Raw genomic sequence first — 22,799 nt, 5'->3', positions numbered from 1 at the left:
CAGATCATGAGTTGATAAGGAGTGGGTTTCCCAAACACATCTGGAGACCGGATTCATCTTTGTTCAGTTAAGGGAGATGAAAGCCATTGGAAGTAAAGGTTTTGTGTTGCATACTGTGACAAAACACGGTTAAACACTGTTGTGTCACATATGTTAGATATATTTCTCACTCATATACTTTTCTCAATGCTATATTGTTTGAACGGAAACCCAGACTTGTGTAGTTAAAGTGTATCAAATGAAGTTTTCATGATTGATTGTCTGGGCTGTACAATTACTATATAACTTGTTATAATATATCCAGACATTTTTTTCAGACACTACCTGTTTATGTGTTTGCAAGTGTCAAACGTTGGCTGTTGCTCAGTGTAGTTCTCACCTTTGTTGGCCTGTTGTGACTGTCTAAAAAGGCTGGCGTACCTGTATCCACCACACTTGTGGAGGCCCTCAGAAAGACCCAGAACTTATATATTCAGGTAACCCAGGGTTCGTGGAGTCTTAGTGAAGTTGTGTGTCACCTCAAACACTGGGGGAGATCTATGAAACCATGTCATTACTCAATAAACAAAATGTAGTAGGCTCTGAGTCATCAACACCATGCTTCCATGCAGTATATTCACATTCTTACATTCATGCCTTCTATTATTATATAGTCTTGGAATAGTATTGAAATCTGAGCTACTCATAAGTCATGCGTGTTGTTGATCTGAAATCAGTCAATATCTAAGTCAATAACTTTGGCTCAAAAACTGAAAAACCTTCTGAATCCTAAACTGCACATAGTCTTCCTCCTCGGATGTGTTTGACTTTAGCACTTAGTGTCTGTGTTTTAGCATGAGAGTCTGTTCTTCCACATTGGGGTCAGGAGAACAAAGTCTTGGGGCAACTGTCCAGCTCAGAGATCCCCCTTTAAACTGTTTTATGCCCTCATTTTATGTTAGACGCACTTAACACTTTGTCCCTGAGAGTCAGAAAGGGGCCACTTGACACCAGTTGCCTCAAGGGGTTCCCTCACTTTTCACCTCTAACCTCTGGCCCCCTCGTCTGATCACTGAGCTGGGCTGCTGTCTGATTGCTTTAGCAAACCAGTTGAGTCTATAAAGTGCTCTTGTCTGTGTCCATTAATGTAGTTGTCAATGTTAACTGCACACGAGAGGTGTTTGTGGGTTAAGGGTTATGTAGTCGTCTAGGGGTCTTGAGCTGTGTCGTTATGACCTCTTGTTACAGCCATTACAAGGATGGGAGACCACAAGGTAAATTATGGCTGAACTATTATTTCGCTTAGCAAAATAAACAAAAGGAGATGGGATGTATACATACTAGAGTACTGTGTGATGGGTGCTGCATGTGGAGATGACAGCATGTTTGGGGGAAATGGTTGTTGGGCAACCACTGGTCCTAAGTAGATCCACATTGAGTAAAAAGACAGTTACACATTGCATAAGTGATGTCATATAATCGTGTATTGTAATTGAATTAACTTTCTAGAATTAGAATAATTGGCATTGACATATTGGCTATGGAGAAACAATTGTTACCAGTAAAAAGCAATGAAAAAATTTACCGGTAGTTCTGCTAATCATTATAATCGTTAAAATAATGTATAATACGCATAAATCACAGCATCTAGCAAAAACAATCAAGTTAATCATTTTAGTTCTAATCATGGCGGTGTAGTGTGGCAGACATGGAAGGAGGCACCAGCACCATCAGAGGCCTGGTAGTAAATAGCTGGGGCTCCAGTGACTCTGTGGTATTTCCTGGTCCTTCACTTTGATGCAGCCGCTTCTCAGAAATCTGAGACGCCTTTGAACCTCGAGTTGAGATCACTACACCCACAAGCCTGAGTTATACTTAGTTTCGTGCAGGTGTCGCACACTGAAAATAGACGATCTGCAAGCTCACAACTCACTGCACTGCTATGCACTGTGAGCTTGTACATCTGCTATTTTCAGTGGCAGACACCGGTACGCAACTATATAAATCAGGCATTTAGTCCCCAGCTTAAAGATGGGTTTCAAAAAATGTCAGACCATTGATGGTTGACTTCACATACATCCTTGTGATAAGATGTATGTATGTATGTATGTTAGGAAGTGAATTGAATTTGTAATAGTTGGAACTTGTTTGTCCATATATGCTATTATTGTTGTCTGCTCTACAATATGTATCCTTGTTGCTTCTATAAAATAGTATATGTTACTAACCAGGAGCAGACTTGGCTGGTGTGGGAATGGATCATGACTTGGATGGGTGACTGTTTTAACTTGTGCTTGAGACTACATGCAAATGTCTTGTTGGGCACAGCGTGTTACAACCGTTTGTTGTAACATGTCATATTCACATCAACTGTGACATTTCAGTAAAAATCAGTTATCGTTCTTTGGCAAAGGTTTGAAATTGTACACTGTAAAATCAATCATCAGTGTTAAAGGTGTGTGATTTTCTTTTGTGTTAAAGAGCTCTATATTCTGATAACAGCCATTGATATAGAGTGTTAGAGGTCGCCATCTCTCTCCAGCTCTTTGGCAAACAGAAAATGCTTAAAAAATGTTCAGGTCTGAATACCAATTTCAACTCTTAGAGAATACTGGATGACACAAACAAATGAGCGGACAAAATTGAAACAGTCAGGAGCTGATAAACTGATAAACTGGGAAATAAACAGGCTGATTGGGTGAAATTGACAACCCACCTGTATATGTATTTTCTGTTTATTAACAGAGAAACCCCTGTTATTGAACAAACAATACAGCAATGGTTAATATAGAGCTTTAATCTTTTCACAAAACCTTTTCACCTTTTAGTTTGAATCAAAACATATCACTTACACCTTTAATTTAACTTCAAAGCGTTTACAAATGGATTTGTACAATCTTTGGCATTAAATTAGCAGGATTTTAACATGTAGGCATCTCATTTTGGAATGAAACTCAATATTTTGCTAATAACAATGTTTGATCTGTCACCTAACGTCCACTCCATGGTGCTCATCCCAGCTGGCAAACTGGCGAATGGAACACCTGCTCGGTGACGTGCGGCGGAGGCTCCCAGGTACGCAGCGTGCAGTGTGTCTCCCGCGACGGCTCAGGACCCCGCGTGGTGGAGGACGCCATTTGCGCCGCCTACTCACAGGCTCCTCCCTCTCTGCAGACCTGCAACATGCAGAAGTGTGCCGAGTACCGGGTTGCAAGTTGGACTGTGGTGAGTGACTGTGGTCTGCTGAGTTCAGCTGATCCTGGTCATACAAGGAATGCCTTCCCTCACCAATGCATGTAATCACTACACCAGGGCTCTTCAACGTTATTTTTATCAAACAAGTCTATGAATTGTAATCCGATTGCAATTTTTGGGGCCGATACCGATCACCGATCAACTGGAATATTCCTGATCACAGCGTCAAATCCATAAATTCTTCTATTTATTGTGTTACTGTAGCAGCATTTATATATTTAATGATTCCTCTTACAAAACATTGACATTGTATATTAAATATAAACATTAGGAGATTGCAGGCTGAGGTCCTTTAGTATCCAATTCAACTTGTAGGAGTTGAAGCTGAGGTTACATTCAGTCCCACAGATAAATATTGTGAAAATAGCTGATCTAGCTTGTAGATTGGCAAAGACGATAGAGGCAAAGCCGATACCGTTCAAAGCGATAGAGGCATTATTGGCCGATTGCGATCACTCATTGATCAATCGGCACATCTCTATCAATATGTAGTGTTGGTCCCTGCTTCATCTCTCAGGGGTCCTTTGCCTGATAAATGTTGAAGACGGCTGCACTACACAGTAAAAAAATCCTAAATGAGTTAAGAACATTAAAGAGGAATTGTGACAAATGTAACCTACAAGGCTGTAGCAGAGGTTCTCAATGGGTCCAAGGACCCTCAGGGGTCCTTGACATGTAAAAGTCTGGCATTAAGTGTAATATTACCTGTGCAGTGCTCAGTGACCTGCGGAACAGGAGAGCAGACCAGGGAGGTGACCTGTGTGGGCTCTGGAGGAATGAAACTGGAGGAGACTTCTTGCGCCAGCTTATTCCGCCCGGCCTCCATCCAGCCATGCGAGATGACTCCCTGCCCAACTCAAATCAGCTGGCATGTTGGAGATTGGGGTTTGGTGAGTGAATATTATGCTGTACACACGTCTGTTAAGAGACAACGATAAACATACACAGGGGTAGAGAAACCGTTATTAGAGCACGAAGGGTTCCCAGTTCGAATCCGGGCTCCCCCTGAGTTAATGTCGAAGGGTCCTTGAGCAAGACTCTGAACTTGCTCTCTTGAATTGAATTGAATTGCTCCCGGTGAGTAGGTTCACATTTTTATATAGCACATTTAAAAACAATTCTCATTGTACCAAAGGTTGGTGCCTTGCATGGTTTCCTCCGCCACCGGTGTATGAATGTGTGTGTGAATGGGTGAATGTAATGCACAATGTAAGGAAAGCGCCTTGGATAAAATCGCAATATAAATGCACCATTTACCATTTACCATTTACACAAAGTACATAATACAGACTATTATAGATGGATACATCTGGATTTCCTGAGTATTTTCTCCAAATCAAAGAGAAGGGATTATTCAAAGTCTTATTCGCAATCAGTAAAAGAATCTAAACAGTTTTCTTTATTGTTCCATATTATGCCTTAGATTGACACAGGCATTTTGGCTATCCAGCCTCCATCACCATCAGTGATGACTTCCTCTCCCTCTTTCTGCACAGTGCTCTAAGAGCTGCGGCTCTGGTCTTCGGGAGCGTCAGGTGATCTGCTCAGACAGAGACAGGAACCTGTATCCAGTGGAGCACTGCAACGCCACCCCCAAACCCTCTACAGTGGAGGGTTGTAACCCCCAGTCCTGCCACAGCCCACAGGGTGAGGAATGAGGATAGGATAAGATCAACCGGGAATAAACCCTTTAGATCAAGGGTGGGCAACTTTGATGATGGCGAGGGCCACTATATTTCCACCTTCACTCCAGAGGGCCACATTGCATATTGCTACGTCCTACTTTGTCATTCTAGTATCTCATACAAAAATAGCCGATCTACAAGCTCAAAACGCATCGCGCTGCGATGCGTTTTGAGCTTGTAGATCGGCTATTTTTGCTTCTTTTGAATTGGAATCCTGTATAATTTTTTGTTGTTTTTTAATTGGAATCCTGAAATGTAACATTTTTATTTAATTTCAAACACATTTAGTTATACTCATGTTAACTTTATGAACCTAAATACAAATACGTTGGACATAAAATAAGACATTTTAATACTACTATACTAGTCATTAAGCTACTAATATAGACTGATGGAATTAAAGCAGGTCATGTTTGGAATTGTAACAGCTGAAATCAATAATATATCAGTATTCTGGCATTAACCTGTGGGCCGCTTTAAGTAAAGGTGGGGGCCGCATGTGGCCCCGGGCCGCCAGTTGCCCATGTATGCTTTAGATTCAATAGCTTTCCTTTTGGGTGTTTGGCTAACCCTAATCCTAACCCTGTACTGCATTTTTCCGAAGTGAAGTGAACCTAACTTCATTAAACTACACAGAAATACATTGAACTCTACTGATCTGGACTTCAATACTCTGTGATAATGGTCCTCACTGTGAACCTGCTGCAATGTATTTAAATTGCTGACCTATTTGACCCAGAGTTGCATGTGTATTTCCTTCTTTGTGTCCAGTGGTGCCCAGCATGCAGGACCCAAGAGGCTATGACAACACGCAGACAGGATTCCAACCCTACGTTCCAGACCGTGCGACAGGTTGGCCTTTGATCTCAAAGAGTTATGAAGCACTTCACACAGCATTACATATAAAAGGCAACATAAACATTGTGAGAGAAACGTAATAAAAGAACATGAAGGGATACAAATGTGAAAGAAACATAAAAGCATACGAGAATGCAAGAAATATTTTAAACTTGAAAATTGTATGAGAAAATAAAAGCACATACAATTACACAAATGTCCAAAAAAAAAATTATAGGATTTAGGATATGAGAGACATAAAAGTAGCAAAATAGACTAATCAGGTAGTAAAAGCAAGTCTATAAAAGTGTGTTTACATAAGAGATTTAAAGGGCCTACACCATGCTTTTAAAACTATATTTTTTGTATAAATATATGCTCAAAATTGAGTCTTAGACAGGTTTTAACCCTCAACAAACACTCTGACCATTCTTTTTGTTTGTTCTAGCTCTACTATAATGAGGCTCTCCAGCTGCAATACCAAAACGGCCTCTGTTTGCTCAGGGGCGCATCTAGTGGGGTTTTTCCAGAAAAAAAAAGAAGTTTTTTGAAAAAAAAGAAGTTTTTTGAAAAAAAAAAAGTTTTTTGAAAAAAAAAAAGTTTTTTGAAAAAAAAGAAAGTTTTTTGAAAAAAAAAAGTTTTTTGAAATTTTTTTTTTCTTTTTTTCTTTTTTTTTACCTGTCGATCTATGCCTATTTCCTCTTCTAGTATATCATCTTGTAACAAGACTAATTAAAGGCCCTAGAACAACACACTACTGTACTGTAAACCTTATCAGATTGATAGAATGGCATTCCAACTCTCTTCTCATTTATTCATTAATTGCCTGCTGATTCATGACACATGACGCCTCCTTGGTCAGAATATTACCATGCTAAGATGCCATGCTATTATATACAAAAATCCTAAAGCACAACAGTTAATTTTCAACCAAAACTCTCTCTTTTGAAGCTTCAACATTATAACTCCTGTAAATTTGTCATTGGAAGGCCCTCCTTATGCCGCCGCTGTCCCTCCCAACTGGTCCCCTGTCCTCATCCAGCCCCCTGTCCCTAGCACTAATTATCCAAGCCTGATTGGCATGTTTTCAGGGGGGCCTTGGGCATTGTCAGCCTGATTAAAATATTTGCCAGGCACTGGAGTGTGATAGTCAGTGCCGGCCAGTGCTCTGGTGTTTCTGGCATGTACTGGGAGCTCTCCAGCATCGTAATGCACCAGTGGCCAGGAATTGAGAGGTTGCAGGTTTTTTGTTGCGTGCTATGTAAGGCTCTGTGCTTGCATTTTGACACTGTAGCGGTGGTCTCGTTCTGCTTGTGTCCCAGTATTCTCTCATCATTCTTTTCCCTAATGAGATAGTTTTATAAAACAGCAAATCTAAAAGGGAGGGAGGGGGTCGGCTGAACATGTCGTTAAGTGAGACCATCACACAGTGTGGGCTCTGTGTCTCTAATGTACAGCTGTACTGTATGACAGAAATATGCATGGTGTGAAACAGAGAGAGAGAATTAGAGGATATTTGCATACAGTATTTGCATACAAAAACAAAAAAAAAGTTACAGTATTTACAACCCCTCCCTGACTGTTGTTCAGCGTGTGAATTCTCCCCGCTTATTCCCGCATGCCTTCCCTTTCAGTCCGCAGGCCAGAGTCAGCAGACCCAACCGAAGGCAACACGGTCCACGACCCTCACAGCTCCGTCCCTGCCATCCACTGCAGCCAGTCCTATTATGGCTGCTGCTCCGACGGACGCACCACTGCCAGGGGCCCAAGGGGACAGGGCTGCTCACAGAGCCCAGTCCCCGACCCTGCTCCTCACGTTCCTGCCCTGCCCCCATGCACAAACACCAGGTACCCTGGCTTTCGAACCCTAACCTAACCCCTCATTACGCTGTGGCTCCCAGAGAGGGACATATTGAGAAAAATATGGGGTCTGTTGTAGACAGAGTGTCTCTCATGGGTGTGAGGTTTTTTATGCTCAAGTGACCACCTCCATAACCCGGGAATTCTTTCCTGTTATGTAATGTATGGACCACAATAATTACCACTCAGTGGCCAAGCTGAGGCGGACATTTCCCAAGAAATGTTGTGGCTCTAGTGTCTAGTACAAACTGTTTTCATTGCTTCTAGAGATTGTATAAGCTTTGTTTTGCCTGACCTCTGACTCTTGTGGGCTACTACAATTACAGCACTGGCATAACACTGGTTAGTTTTTTGTACATTGTCACAAGGGGGAGGGGGGGAGTGGGACTGAGTTACTAGGGCCCAAGATGGAGGGGTCCTGGCCAAATACATATCATTTTGGGGGTCCTTCACATGAAAAAGTTTGAGCACCACTGACATAGAAACATAGGTTTTTCAAAACAGACATGCTCAAATGTTCACGATTTAAAAAAGAAAAAAGCAGATCTACAAGCTCGCTGTGAGCTTGTATATCTTCTATTTTTCAATAGTTAAAGCACAAAACGTGAGTGAATCCTTGTACCCAGCCCAGGGCCCAGAATTTGCTGCGGCACCCCTGCCTTTGACAAAGATTGTGTTGAAAGTCTGCTTCCTTCCCTCCTGTGTGTTTAGATATGGCTGCTGTCATGATGGCCTGACCACTGCCCAGGGTCTCAACATGGAGGGCTGTCAGGAGTACAGGGTCCCTGCTGTCCCCACTGTAAGCAAACCTTGTTGATGAGGGATATATGGGGGTATTGTCTGTCTATGGAAGACCACTGTAAATGTATACTTGTATAATAGATTCAATATATCAGAATCAGCTTTATTATCACATCGTAGGTTTACAGGTGTAAAGGTCTAACCCTAGGCAAGGACTCTGCAAAACTTGGATCAATACTTGACTACTGGCCCTCCTCTCCTCATCACCCCCCTCTGTCTCTGACATTTCCTCAGGCCGCTCCTTCACTTCCCACTGAGAACGGAGTGCAGTGTCGCATCACCACCTACGGCTGCTGTTTTGACCGGATCACCCCTGCTGGAGGTGCCAACGGAGAGGGTTGCCCAGACCCCCCCCACCACAGTAAGTGGTGTAAATGTATTCTCTCTTACTGTGCACAAGAAGACACACACAGACAAGGCGACCCGATAGAATTTTTAGGGTGCTTACCGCTTACCACGTGGGCGCAATATGCCTTCTTCAGCCTGTAGATTCTCAGCTGGCCGGACTGATTGCTGTGTGTCATTCCCCTGCTTTCTGTCTCTTTCCTACAGTCAATAAAACAGATAGAGAGAAAAAAAGACATGCATAAGGATTTGGTTTGGTTGCTTTGTGCAAAGGCGTATCAATGAGAATACAGTGAACACTATGTAGTTGGTGGCTAGTGTAAAATGTGGCACAACGAGCAGCTCAGGTGGAGTATTCTCAGGTTAAAGCCTGATATATTTATATTGTTTTGCTGTAGCCTGACGTACTTTTCTATGACAAAGTGCTGTGTGATGCGTCACTCGTCATAAAGAATACATATTTTCAGTGGAAGTGTAATGCATCCACACATCCTGCATGCAATAACACTGATCTGAGCAGTTAGTGCACAGAGTATGTTCCTTGAGCGTGCAATAGGATATTGCCTCACACGTCTCTCCTCTCTCTGTCCATCCGGACGTGTACAATTTTTTACGGTCTTTGGGTTTGTCGCTCTGACATCATGATCTGACATCACTGTGATGTCAGGGGAACCTCTGACATCACTGTGATGTCAGGGGAACCACTCTTAACAGAAAGGGTTTGCCGCTCTGACATCACGCTCTGGCTTCACTGTGATGTCACACTAACAGAATCCCTTTTATGCCCATATGGAGTTCCCTGATGTCATCAATATTAAGCCCATATCTAACAGGACTTCATATGGGAATGCCCATATATGGAGGCCACATCGGCCACAAACCACACTAACAGAATCCATATATGGCCAAGACAGATGGCTAAGACAGCCCATATCTGTGTGGCTGGTTCTACAGACAGGGATGTTCATGTAATGGCATAAAGGGTATGATGTCAGATGTCATTGACATCATAGGACTTTCACATAACGAATAACTGAGTAAGCAAGTTTGGGCTCTCACAGCAAATCTCCATATACAGTACATGGATCTTCCATATACTGTATGGGTACCAGGGGTCTCCATATATGAGTAACTGGTCCGATATACATCACTGGCCAGATGGCCAAGAATTGGCGCAACCTTGCATGTCGCCCTGAGGCGTCTTACTAGTTTATTGTAGATCAGTGTTGAAAATACATTCATGTTGTTGAGCAATGCATCATACTCTAACACTTTGTCATCAAAGCATAGCTCTGGTTTAAGTGCCTCACCCAGGGGTGGTTGTTGAGGGCAGGGATATTGCTTCTTTTATGCACTTTGTCAGGCGATCCATGGGTATTTTAATTGTATGTTGTGACCCTTGGAGCTGTGGTACAGTGTAATATCATGTTTCTATAACAGTGAGTTTACGCAACATAAGATTACATTTGGGACACATTTTTTACATTTTTTTATTTTATTGTGGATACCCAAATGAGTTGAAGAGATTTCACTCTGCTAAAACCCTCATTTATTTCCTCAGGCTATAGTTTAGCTCACATGCAAACTTTTGGTTGTGAAAGATAGAGTCCCAGTTTTATTTTCCTTTAGTCGTGCTGGCCTCGAAGTTACAGCAATGTGTAATCGTACTGTATGGTGAAATAACCATAGGTTTTGCGAGATGCAAGACAAGAGAGCTGGTGCTAGAAATCATTGGTTTTGGGACTAATTGTCCTAGTAGAGAATTGGAAACTTTCTTTGTACTTGTTAAGTTCTCTTTGTCATGATGCTTTCTGTTTTGTATGCTGTCTCTCTGTGAAGCCACACATACAATCTGTGTACGGTAGATAACTAGACCCTCCAGAAAAACGCGGGCAAAAATCCTTGATTATGCGGGCTAAAATCCTTGATTTTGCGGGCAAAAATCCTTGATTATGCGGTGAATTATGCTGGGTTTTTGTGTGAATTTATGCGATGACAATGCGAAACTATGCGAAATATGCGGGAACTTGTGAAAGTTGCATTAAATGCGAAATTATGCGAAATATGCGGGAACTTAAAAAACATATTTATAGCCTATGTACAGTATACATATTATAATAAAAATGTATAACTATTAATTAAACCACTTTAATATACAGTACACTGGCTATTTGGAAATAGACAATCTACAAGCTCACAACATCACTAAGTAGTCATCAAAGTAATCAAAACACAAATTTAAGGGTCCTTGAGTGAATTGAGAAATGCAAAACAGACTTTTTTGACTGCCTTTCATTATTTTCAAGGCAAAAAAGCAAACCTCTGTCAAATATCTGCAATTTAATTACCTTAATGGGCTACATCAAGGCAAAAATAATTACCCTATGGCCTATGCGATTGCTAAGGATACAGCTCACTGCTAAAGCAAAACTCTGGTTTATTTATGTGGTTTTGCTCTCTCTAAAGGGATTTAAGGGATTAAAATGTTATGCATTCAATTGCTGTTCCTATCCATCCATGGAATACTGCGTGCTACTTTTTTTCGGAGAGGTGCTCGTTTGCTTTGAACGGCACGACGCAACGTTTCAAACGGAGTACAATGGAGACCTCAAAACAAGTAGGAAAAACTTTAATTTGTCGTTTCTTGAAGTTTGAGGACCGAGGAAGAGTGTGTTATTCTAGCGTCACGTTGGCGAGGGCCAACGCTCATACCGTATAGCCTACATTATGCCTGCATCTCTCTCTCTGTCTACCTGCAGTTCTCACGGTGCAGCGTGCACGCAATCGCACGGCACACACACACACACACACACACACACACACACACACACACACACAGAGAGAGAGGAGCCACGTGTTTCTCAGCGCATCATTGTTTTGCTTCTGTTTTGTGTCTGAACGTGATTGAACGGTGAAGCATGACTATACTTTTATGCGAAAAAGTGCGGGGATTGTGAAATCAAGCGATGCCCGCATATTTCGCATATTTTCCGCGGAAATATGCGAAATATGCGGTGAATATGCGGGGATTGTGAAATCATGCGAGCCCCCGCATAATCAGCGGCATTTATTGATTATTGCGGGAAATTCTGCGATCGCATAATCGCGTTTTTCTGGAGGGTGTAGATAACAGCCTCTGCCCTGCCCTTGTTCTGCACATCTATGCAAAAAAGAAAAAGAGACTTTTAATGATTCAGGTAAGATGCATAGATTTTATTGTATTTGTCTTGTTCTTGTCCTGTAGTTGAGCGCTCCACCTGCTCCCTGCCCCGTGCTGCCGGTTCCTGCTCTGGCTGGACAACACGCTACCACTATGACGTCCTCACCGCCAAGTGTGTCCACTTCTGGTACGGAGGCTGCCATGGCAACAACAACAACTTCATGACCCGTGCCGAGTGCCAGAGGGCGTGCCAGCCAGGCAGACCGGGCCAGCAGGCCCCGGGACCTGTCGCTACCGGCGGAGGGTCCACTTCTAGAGGCTCTGGAGGCTCTGGAAGAGCCACAGGTGGAAGAACCACAGCTACTGGATCCACCGCTGGAGGGTCCACGACTGGAGAGTCCACAGCCGTTCAGCCCGCAGCTGGCCGTGACATGAGCAGGGTTTTCACCACACAGGGCGGCTCAAACCCCAGTGTTAGGCACGGCTCCAGTGCCGCCAATGCCGCCACCCACGCCCACCGAGCTAGGATCAGGATGCATGCCCGTAGGCCCGCCTCCTTTCCTGCTGTGCAGCACACGGGTCCAGCAGCCAGGTAAGATACTATCTGGACTTTGGGATCGACGCCTAGTCATCTCTACCCCAACCCAGCCCCCCGTAACCTTCCTGCTGCCAATGGCCTCCCGCTCTGGCCAGCTGCCGTCATACTCCATCTGAAGGAACCTGCCATATTCGGTCCTGGCCTTGCCCCAAGTCTGAGCAGGGCCAGGGTGTGCCGAAACGGAGCCCAAACTCACACGATCCAAAGACAAACCGTATGCATTCACCCACCCACACAAATATTTGTAGTGTAATATATACACATACTATGCATACATGTTCTTAGTTAGATGCACATTTCTTGGATGATTATTATTAAACCTTGCTTGCTCAGGCTTGTACTTTGCTTTGAGAAATACACCACTTGCTACACTGTCGCTACACTACCTAAAGTGCCACAGACTCCCGCCTCTCTCTCGCTCATGCCTACTGTACCTGAGCAGCCAATGCTTCACCTCCTGTTTAAAAATCTCAGGAAAAGTTGAGGACTTCACAGCAACCTTAAATGGACACTTCTGCATTGTTTCTGGGACTCTTTGCTGTCTTCTCGTAGCTCACACTTTAAAGTTGTGTCAGTCTTCTAGTGCCTGCTACCTCACTGCTGAGTCAGGCACCAGTTTTGTGCCTTGTATTGTTGTCACCTTTTGATGTCATCCGACTAAACTAATAAAAGGATCTGCTGTGATGCTCCATTCGTTCTAGTCTGTCTGTAGTAGTCACTAAACTCCACGTTTACGCCCTTTTCAACCTTCATGTCCGGTTCCGTACTAGTTCCTTTCCTATGACAACACATTGTATTTCATTTGAGTAGATGTGGGTTAGCTTTCAGTGGTACTGTACATAGGGCAACTTTTTGGGCAGCATAAATTGGCAATATTGCAGAAAATTATCCCTGCAAATGATTGCATTGATTACATGAGGAACCTGTTATAGTCAACAGACATTTTGTTCTCAGTTCTTATTGTCTTTCATGCTACTGGGAAGGTTCCATATCTTCATTGTCCAAACAGTTTCCTATTGTTCCCGTAGACCACCCTTAGCATCTAACACTTGTAGAGTGAGTATGTGAATGTCCGTGTCTCCTAGTGGGTTGTATTGTCCATTTCTTCAGTACTGTCAGTGCATGTTCTTCATACAGCCCAAGGCTGTCTCTCTTTCCCAGCCCTCTACTGAAAGCCAGACTATGGCTGATCTTTATGCCTGCTTTGGTGATCATCACTAGCACTAGTACCAAGAGTAGAGCATAAAGTGACTCCTTTCTTTCTTTCTTTCTTTCTTTCTTTCTTTCTTTCTTTCTTTCTTTATTTCTTTCTTTCTTTCTTTCTTTACTTCCTCCCTTCCATCATTCCTTCCTTCTTTCTTTTTCTTTCTTTCTATACTTCCTTCCCTCCCCTTTCTTTCTTTCTTTCTTTCTTTCTTTACTTCTTTCTTTACTTCTTTACTTCCTCCCTCCCTTCCTTCCTTCTCCCTTTTCTTTCTTTACCTCCTTCCCTCCTCTTTCTTTCTTTCTTTCTTTCTTTCTTTCTTTCTTTCTTTCTTTCTTTCTTTCTTTCTTTCTTTCTTTCTGTCTTCTTTCTTTCTGTCTCTGTCTTGCACCCCATTACTTTCCCTCAGTTTGACCCTGGGAGGAGTGAGCATCGATAAGACGGACCCCTCCACGGTTGAAGCTCTGGTGGGCCAGACAGTGGTTCTGCCCTGCAGAGTCACTCCACCTCCTTCCTCAACCGTCATAGTGGAGTGGAGAATGGATGGTGTCCCTCTCTCCACCAGCAGGTTAGTGAAAACACAGAGTCAATGGTGGAAAAGGTGTTGATGTATGTTTTGTAAGAATAATAAAAAAAATCTACAAAGTAAATAGTAACTTAAAGATTTAATATAAATGTAGTGGAGTAAAAGTACAATATTTGGATACGAGATGTAGTGGAGTAGAAGTTAAAGTATTGGAAATCGGAAATACTCAGTTGAAGTACAAATAACTCAAAAAGTGTACTACTCAATCAAGTAAAGTAAAAGTTACTTTACACCACTGCACACAGCCAATCATGGATTCATTTCAGTTGATTTGAACTCATTCTGATTTGCTTCTACGGTTGTGTTTTTTAATGTACATCTTAAATGTGTGTTTTTTTTGTATTCAGGCATCACCAGCAGCCTCTAGGCTCTCTGTTAGTTGGTCCTCTCATGAAGTCAGATTCAGGTTGGTTCCTGTGTGTAGCTACACGTGAGCAGACCAGAGACCACCGTTACATATACTTATCTGTCTCAGGTAATATAACACCCCTCTATATATACTGTAAATAGTATACGCAGTGAATGCAAAAAATTATGTAAAATTATATTTATGTTGACATCAGAATGATTGCCCATCCAAACAAACATCTAAAATACTGTAAAAGCAATGATCAGTATAATAAGAGTTTTGCAATGATTTGAAGAGTCAATCCATGTCATAGGGTGTATCAGAACATGCTCATCTTATTATAAAACATTATAAAAGGTTCTGTATAATAACTAGTGTGTGTGTGTGTGTGTGTGTGTGTGTGTGTGTGTGTGTGTGTGTGTGTGTGTGTGTGTGTGTGTGTGTGTGTGTGTGTGTGTGTGTGTGTGTGTCACAGAACCTCCATTTGTCCCAACTCCACCGCTGCCAGGTGATGGACCGTCTCCCAAGTAAGCGCCATCCATCTCTACTCACTGGTTCTGACTCTCTACTGTACAGTATACTGTATATCCACTAGGGGGCGCCAAAGGCTCAGGAGGTAGTGCAGAGGTGTCCCTGAGCACGACACTGACTGAACCCCGGCCCTAATTGCTCCCAGTGCACTCATTTGGAGCAGCACATTGACCCTAATGGGATGAGTCAAATGAAAGAGAAGTAATTTCCCCTCAGGGATCACGACAAATACTCTTGTTAGGAACACCGGCTTTATCCATGTGTTGTAACAGGTTACGAGAAATGAGAAGTGAATTGTGGACAGGTTCAATATTATGAATACTTTCAGTGGTGGAAAAAGTACTCACATATTTTACTCAAGTAAAAGTATCCATAATGCAATATAGAAATACTCTGTTACAAGTGAAAGTCCGGAATTCAAAATGTACTTGAGTAAAAGTATGAAAGTGTTGGCATCAAAATGTACTTAAAGTACCAAAATTAAAAGTACAAAATGTTTAAAAATTGCTTTTTCAAACCTTAGCTCACATAGCTCACAACGCATCGCGACACATTGTGAGCTTGTAGATAGTCTATTTTCAAATAGCCTAGGTATAAAATAGGGCTAAAGTGGTTTATGTATGTTTTATAATATTAAAACTTATACCCGCAAAGTAACTAGTAACTAAAGTTTTCAAATAAATGTAGTGGAGTAAAAGTACAATATTTGGATCCGAGATGTAGTGGAGTAGAAGTAAGAGTACATAGTTACTTTACACCACTGAATACTTTATTACCGCATGGTGTGTGTGCCTGTGCCAAACATGGTGAACGGGACATGCACATACTGTACAGCAGTGTTTCTCAAATGGGGGTACGTGTACCCCAAGGGGTACACAGAGGTACTACAGGGGGTACTTGAGAGAACATGGAAAATGGAAACATTTATTTTACTGTTATGTTTAATGATAAAACATTGACAAATGTATGTGAACGTGCTGCTCTGTATACGTAGCTTTAAACCAAATTAAGTACAAATGTTACTGTTACTGAATAGAAAACAGGCTACTTACTTTAATTTTCAACATATTGACATAAGAACTGGACTTTTGATGTCCGTATTTTCTAGTCAAAATGTTGTCGATTAGAGCAGTGTTTCTCAAACTACCAAATTTCAAGGTATCTCCTTAACTCTGACAGTGTACAAATGGAACCAAATGAACCCGTAAATGAACCCGTTAGGGTTCATTTGGTTCCATTTGTACACTGTCAGAGTTACAGACTTATATGGGTCACTGGATTAAAGGGGGTACTTAGATTGAGATTCAGCAATCAGGAAAAGGGGGTACTGAAGCCCAAACAGTTTGAGAACCACTGCTGTACAGTATAAACGAACCAAAACGTTTACCTGTGATACTCCCTCAGGTTCAGCATAGAGCGGTCAGGATCTTCTCTGCTGGAGATGCGAGCAGGACAAACGGCCACACTGCCCTGCAGGATCCTGCCTGCCTCAGCCCTCCCCTCTGTGAACATTCACTGGACCAGGGACGGGCAGGCCCTCAGCTCATCCAGGTAAGGTTGATTGATATCGCTTGCATTATTGTGTTCGATACTCAATTTCGGAATGTTTTCTAAACCACGTCTTCTAGAACAGTGGTTCTCAACCTTTTCAGACCGCGACCCCCAAAATAATCATATTTTAACAGGGGACCCCCCCATCCTGACGAGCACTAAGAGTTGAGGCATTACATTTTGAATAACACGGTTCTATTGTGAAAATAGCAGATCTACATTCTCACATCGCCTCGCGTTGCGAGGCGTTGTGAGCATGTAGATCGGCTATTTTTTACAATTTCTGCCTCTAATATTTCACAATTTGTTTAATTTGTCATTTCAGAGGTATTCTAAAGTCCTTAAATTGTCACTTTAGAAATGTCCATATACCCTCTTTATACACTTAAACGTTATGTTGGTTTGTTGACTGTTGAGAGAGAAAACAATGTTGCACATTATGCTAATCATCTGGGGACCCCCAAAATAATTTGGGTCCCGACCCACAGGTTGAGACCACTGTTCTAGAAGAGTGGTTCTCACTTTTTTATTTATTTCAAGGACCCCCAGTTTGGTATGCATTTGGTGAAGGACTCTCATAATAACACTCAGAGTCAATTTGGTTCCTACTTACTATCAATCATTTATACCATAACAAGCTGGTTCCCACTACCCACAGCAGACCTCACTTTGAGAACCACTGATTTTGACTGTCTGGCTGCTTGTTGCAGGCACACCCAGCTTACAGATGGCAGCCTGACCATTACCCAGCTCAAGTCTGATGACTCGGGGGTCTACACCTGCACTGCCTCCACCCACCACCAGCTGGAGCAGAGGCAGCTACAGCTCAGAGTCCAAGGTATACTAATAATGGCACCGTCATGCATCATCTGCTGACTAGTACTGAAACTGAAACCTTGTTGATTCAAATCCCAGCACTGACAAGGGAGCTATGTTTTTATGTATTTATATAATTTTATTACATAGAGCAGGGGTCAGCAACCTTTTTGAAATGAAGTGCCATGATTTTATTTTCTAGATAGTCAGTGTGCCATGTCAACACAATTTTTAATGACACCCCAAAATTCGGACATGTTTTGATTGTCAGGACATTGTTATAATGATCCCGACTCCCTCCCCAGTCAAAGTTCAGAATTGTAATTAATGTAGAATTATGTGCAGGATCTAATTTGTTGCAAATTAGGTGACTTAATTTAATTGACCACGCCAGTGATCACCCTCCCCTGTGCCAATGTTGGCACCCATGCATAAGGTTGCCTACCCCTGACATAGAGATAATGAAATGCAGTAGTTCATGTACAGAGAATGAAGCTGATGGGCTGCACAGAGGTTTCTAGTATTGCTAATGTTCATCTGTTATCCAAAGTAGGGCTTTACATTGTACAGTAATACAATTTACAATATACTGTATTGCTTTTATTTTCATAAAATCACAAGACACTGCAGATACGGTACTGTGGTACACTACCCATACAAACATTTCAAATATGCAACGTTTTAACAATATGATACATTTTAGCTCGATGATACATCTTTGGTTTGCTTTAAGTCTGCACATAACCTTTGTTGCAAACATTTAATCAGGAATTGATTTGATCTATTTTCGTAATGAGTGAAAAACTTGCAGCCCTTTATGGATAATTTTGATTGTCTTAATGTAGTTCTACGATTTCACATTTTACAGTTGCCATTCTCCATGCTTCTAGTTACTGTGCTGTCTTGTCTTTGGATATCTGTAAAGAGGTTCTTAGTCTAAACAGTTATTAATACATTTGAAGTAGAATTTGAGAAAACTAAAATGAGTGAAGCTCTCAAAACAAATTTGATGTTTTTCGGTTTGTGACAATGATACACCCAGACAGGACTTTAGACCATGAATTTTCAATGCCTGGTTGTATAAAGATGTCTGATTGTAGCTGGTGACATTGTAAACCAATAGATGTCCTACCCCGACATCAGGGTCTACATTTCTCATTGTAAGAATAGGGAGAGCGCCTCCAACCACCTCACATGTGCTATATTGTATTAACATACTCTTACCATACAGTACAAAAATGGTTAAAATAACATTGTTACATAACACAAGTTAGTGTAGTTGACCGGATGCAACAATGGATAGTCACAGTGCATAACACAACATTTGGAAAGTACTATACTTCCGCAATCAATCCTCACCTCAATGTCTAAATCAGGGGTCTTCAACGTTTTCAGGCCATGGACCCCTTAGTTGAGAGAGAGAGAGATAAAGCAGGGACCCCCACAACCTGTTTATAGATTCCATATAATTTAATTGTTTGACAGCACGATCATCAGTGTATTTAGGATTCATGTCAATTTGTGTTTCCAGATATTTAACCACTTTATCCCCTCTACACCAAACCTCTTTGCCAAAAATAGCTGTTCTACACGCTCACAACGCCTAGCCCTAGATCATCTATTTTTGGCTAAAGTTCCCAGATTATGACAGGGTTCAAGTGGTTAATATAAAAAAGAAGAAAAAAGTTTCTATCTCTCAAAGATTTGTCAGTCCTCCTTTGGATATCTCCTCTATACACTATGTACATTTAATGAGATCAAGTTGATAATAATGCTGTTCATCCTGCCCTGGTGTCATTCTGTAGCAGAACTGAGGATCACCACAGCTCCTAACAACATCCAGGTGTCTCAGGGCAGCAATGCCGTGCTCCCCTGTGTGGTGTCAGGAGAAAATGTCAACGTAGGATGGTCCAGGTATTAATCAATACAACAATATGTCCCAAACGAGTTACAGAATTTATCCTATTAGAGTGAACATGACTGAACTGGTTATCTTGTCTTAAGCCAGACTAAAAAATATTCATGTTTTGTGAAGATTGGCCCAAAGGTCTATTAGTCTATCTGGCCATGCCTTTTTCTTTTAAATTAATTGGTCAATATCTTTAAAACCAATCAAGATATGAACAACCTGTATATGTCCGTTTTGATATGCTTGGTCCAATATTGACATACAAGTAGACTATAGCAACTGGACCTATGGTTTAGATGTAATTGTTTTTTATTAACTTATATAGACGATCTGTAGCATTTTTTGTATAAATAAGACTCATGTCATGGGCATAAGGGCATGGCATGCAAGTTATGAATTTTGAATTGTTCAAGTAATGCACACAACTTCACTCGCTGTACAAATGTCATGCCCTCTACCGTTTACCATCCCACGTGAATTTGTCAAAAGAAAAAAACTTGCACGGAAACAAAGTGCTATAGTTATAGCTCTTCAGGCTTGAACCACTAACAATATCAGAAGACCAAGTAGCCTGAACTGGGTCATGGCTTCTTCCTGTGTTACCATAGAAATGGTGTTCCAGTACGCCCAGACGGTCGGAATGTTCTGATGTCATCAGACGGGAGTCTGATACTGAACAACGTGCAGCCGACAGACGAGGGTACCTACACCTGCAACGCCTACACTGGAATCTACTCTGTCAGCGCCACGGCTGAAGTCAAGGTCCACAAAGACACACAGCAAGGTGAAATAAAAAGTATAATTATTTCCCCTCTGATCTCGATGTGTGTGTGTAGATGAACAAATCTGACCTTTATACTAATAATAAAAAACCATCTCAACCTCAGACCTATTGATAAGAATACATCTCAACCTGTCTAGCCAAGATAACACAGGTTTCCTCTCCTATTTCTTACGCAGTTATCGACGTGCCGCCAGAATGCGTGGACCAGCCTGAGCTTGCCAACTGCGAATTGATAGTGTATGCCCGTCTCTGCTCCAACCCCTATTACAACAGTTTCTGCTGTGCAAGCTGTACCAGGCATTCCCAGAAGAATGACAGGTTTGGCCGGCTGGGATAGAGCCATACACAGCTGAGAAATCGTAAAAAAAAACTTTAAAGACTATTGGACAGAATGGGGAAGGGTCAATCACTGTCGCTAACATCGGAGGACCAACTTGAAGTACTGCAAGTTGTGTTTTTACAATCTGAACATTGAACTTTGGAACCGCCAAAAGGAATCAAACTACAACCCTGATCCTACCACCTGATTCGAATGTTATCATCCGATACCATCGGAGATTATCACGTCTTATCAGCCGATATTATCCAGCTAGTAGGTCCATGCTCTGCCGACTGAAGCGCCTATCAGCCGTGTGTATTGACATGCTCTACAGACTGAAGAAAATAGAATAAAAAAGGGAATCCCCTAGTGGGATTTTTGGGTGGCTTTCCCAGCCACCCGGCGCTACCCCTCACGCCACTTGATCCACGACAGAGGCGCTGTCTCAGGCGACCATGAGCCCCATGAGGCACCGAGCGGTGCGAACGGCGGTGCGAACGTCACATGAGCCAACTCAGCGCTGTTACCGTGTTATGTGCCGTTATGGACAGAATAGTAATTTTTTACCAGGGGACTGCTTCTGTGTCCGAATGCGGCTCAAAGGGACTGTACTGCGTTAATATCCACGTTGTCAAAGATAACACAAAAAAGGGGGTTTGGCCAGCCGCTCGGTAGCTCTGTAAGTAGAGTAAGCTGGCTACTATAACTATGGTCCGGGTTCGCCTCCCACTGAGGGGAGATAACTATTCAAGTCAAGATGTGTCGGCGCATGTGCACTAACACTCTGAACTGACTCAGTCAGCAGAGCATGGCCCTACTCGCTGGATAATATGGGCTGATAAGAAGTGATAATCGCTGAGGATGTCGGATGATAACGTCCGAAGCAGGTGGATCCTACTGGGCTGTGTAATAAAACATGTACTGATGTGCCACAATGCATAAAAAGGGATAACTCGTCACTGTCGGGTGGAAACCTTGTATGCACAAAACCTTTCCGGAAATGGAAAAAATAACCTGTGTTCCAATGGATCCAGTTATTATTTAGTCACAAGCTGGTTCAATATTTATGGAACCTACAGATACACTTTACCTCACTCTTTTTGTGCCTCACCGCTATTTTTGCTACTGTGTGACACTAGTATGACACATGAGGGCATTAATTTACCGAGAAAAAAATATATATACGTTGAAATATGGACATACAAGGTTTCTACCCAACAGCAATAATATGCTTTAGGGGTAGATCTGTCAGATTGAATTTAATCTACAGCATAAATATGCTTGTTCAGGGAGTGTTTTTGAATACTGCTACTCAAAACATGCCAACTAGGAATGTAAACTGTGGGCAATCACAAAAAACACAAACACACGCACGCAAGCACACACGCACACACACACGCACGCACGCACGCACGCACGCACGCACGCACGCACGCACGCACGCACGCACACACACAAACACAAACAAACTTTCTCTCTCTCTCTCTCTATCTCAATTTCTCTCTCTGCCCCCCTAATCTTTCAGGTGTACTTTCCTTATTTCCTTGACCCATAGAATGTGACATGATCTCTATTTTAAAGAGACTCGGTTAACCTGCCTTTGGCGTCATTCAAAGAATTTACCAATCCATTCCCATTGTAATTTTCTTTGATTGCTGTCCCATTTCAGACAATATTGTGTTTTAGTGCTCTAATGCAGATGTGTCTATAAAAATATTCATAATGGATTGTACATTCTGTTGTCTGGTGACTACACCAGAACCGTGATTTTTATCTTGTATTTTTGTTTTGTTCATTGTAATTATTTGATAATAAGAATGATATTTTGCTTAATTCTGTGGTGGTTTAGTGTAAGTATTTTCTTTGCAGTGTGTCATTCCACAAACAAATATCAATTACTCATCACTATAACGTTAAAGAGTGTACTGTACTCATGGACTTTTACTGTATACGCTACAGCCAAACACTGTTCTATAATCTAGACCCTCAGCCTTTGGCCACGGCATAAATATTGTTTGATTAGGGCCCCAGATGATGTATTAAACAGGGACGATTTTCCCACTGACTTTGATTTATGTAAGCGTACATTTCAACCGCTCAAGGTTTCTGAATTCACTCAACACTTGAATAGACTTTCATGAAGAAAAATACCAAAAGTAAAGTATACAAATGAGTGAAGTGGTGATAATCGGATAGGTAGCTACTCTTTATTTTTTGGCTAAATATGTAA

General features: G+C 41.9%; 1 protein-coding gene across 1 annotated transcript in view; it reads left to right on the top strand.

Annotated features, from left to right (window-relative positions):
• Positions 1-20,587, top strand: part of paplna (papilin a, proteoglycan-like sulfated glycoprotein) — a gene marked incomplete at both ends in the record, with an annotated part of 36,648 nt that extends 16,061 nt beyond the window's left edge. Inside the window, 17 exons of the mRNA XM_080751024.1 lie at positions 411-476; positions 3,000-3,204; positions 3,948-4,124; positions 4,731-4,881; positions 5,691-5,771; positions 7,391-7,604; positions 8,328-8,415; positions 8,652-8,778; positions 12,007-12,514; positions 14,134-14,292; positions 14,658-14,785; positions 15,135-15,186; positions 16,595-16,741; positions 17,452-17,579; positions 19,363-19,471; positions 20,075-20,250; positions 20,427-20,587. Coding sequence (XP_080607150.1) covers positions 411-476; positions 3,000-3,204; positions 3,948-4,124; positions 4,731-4,881; positions 5,691-5,771; positions 7,391-7,604; positions 8,328-8,415; positions 8,652-8,778; positions 12,007-12,514; positions 14,134-14,292; positions 14,658-14,785; positions 15,135-15,186; positions 16,595-16,741; positions 17,452-17,579; positions 19,363-19,471; positions 20,075-20,250; positions 20,427-20,587 — 2,677 coding nt within the window. The remainder of the gene's footprint in view (positions 1-410; positions 477-2,999; positions 3,205-3,947; positions 4,125-4,730; positions 4,882-5,690; positions 5,772-7,390; positions 7,605-8,327; positions 8,416-8,651; positions 8,779-12,006; positions 12,515-14,133; positions 14,293-14,657; positions 14,786-15,134; positions 15,187-16,594; positions 16,742-17,451; positions 17,580-19,362; positions 19,472-20,074; positions 20,251-20,426) is intronic.
• Positions 20,588-22,799: the final 2,212 nt, after the last annotated feature.

This window comes from Nannobrachium achirus, assembly GCF_963921795.1.
Source record: "Nannobrachium achirus genome assembly, chromosome: 20".
Classification (NCBI taxonomy): domain Eukaryota; kingdom Metazoa; phylum Chordata; class Actinopteri; order Myctophiformes; family Myctophidae; genus Nannobrachium; species Nannobrachium achirus.
This window is presented reverse-complemented; position numbering and strand designations above follow the sequence as displayed.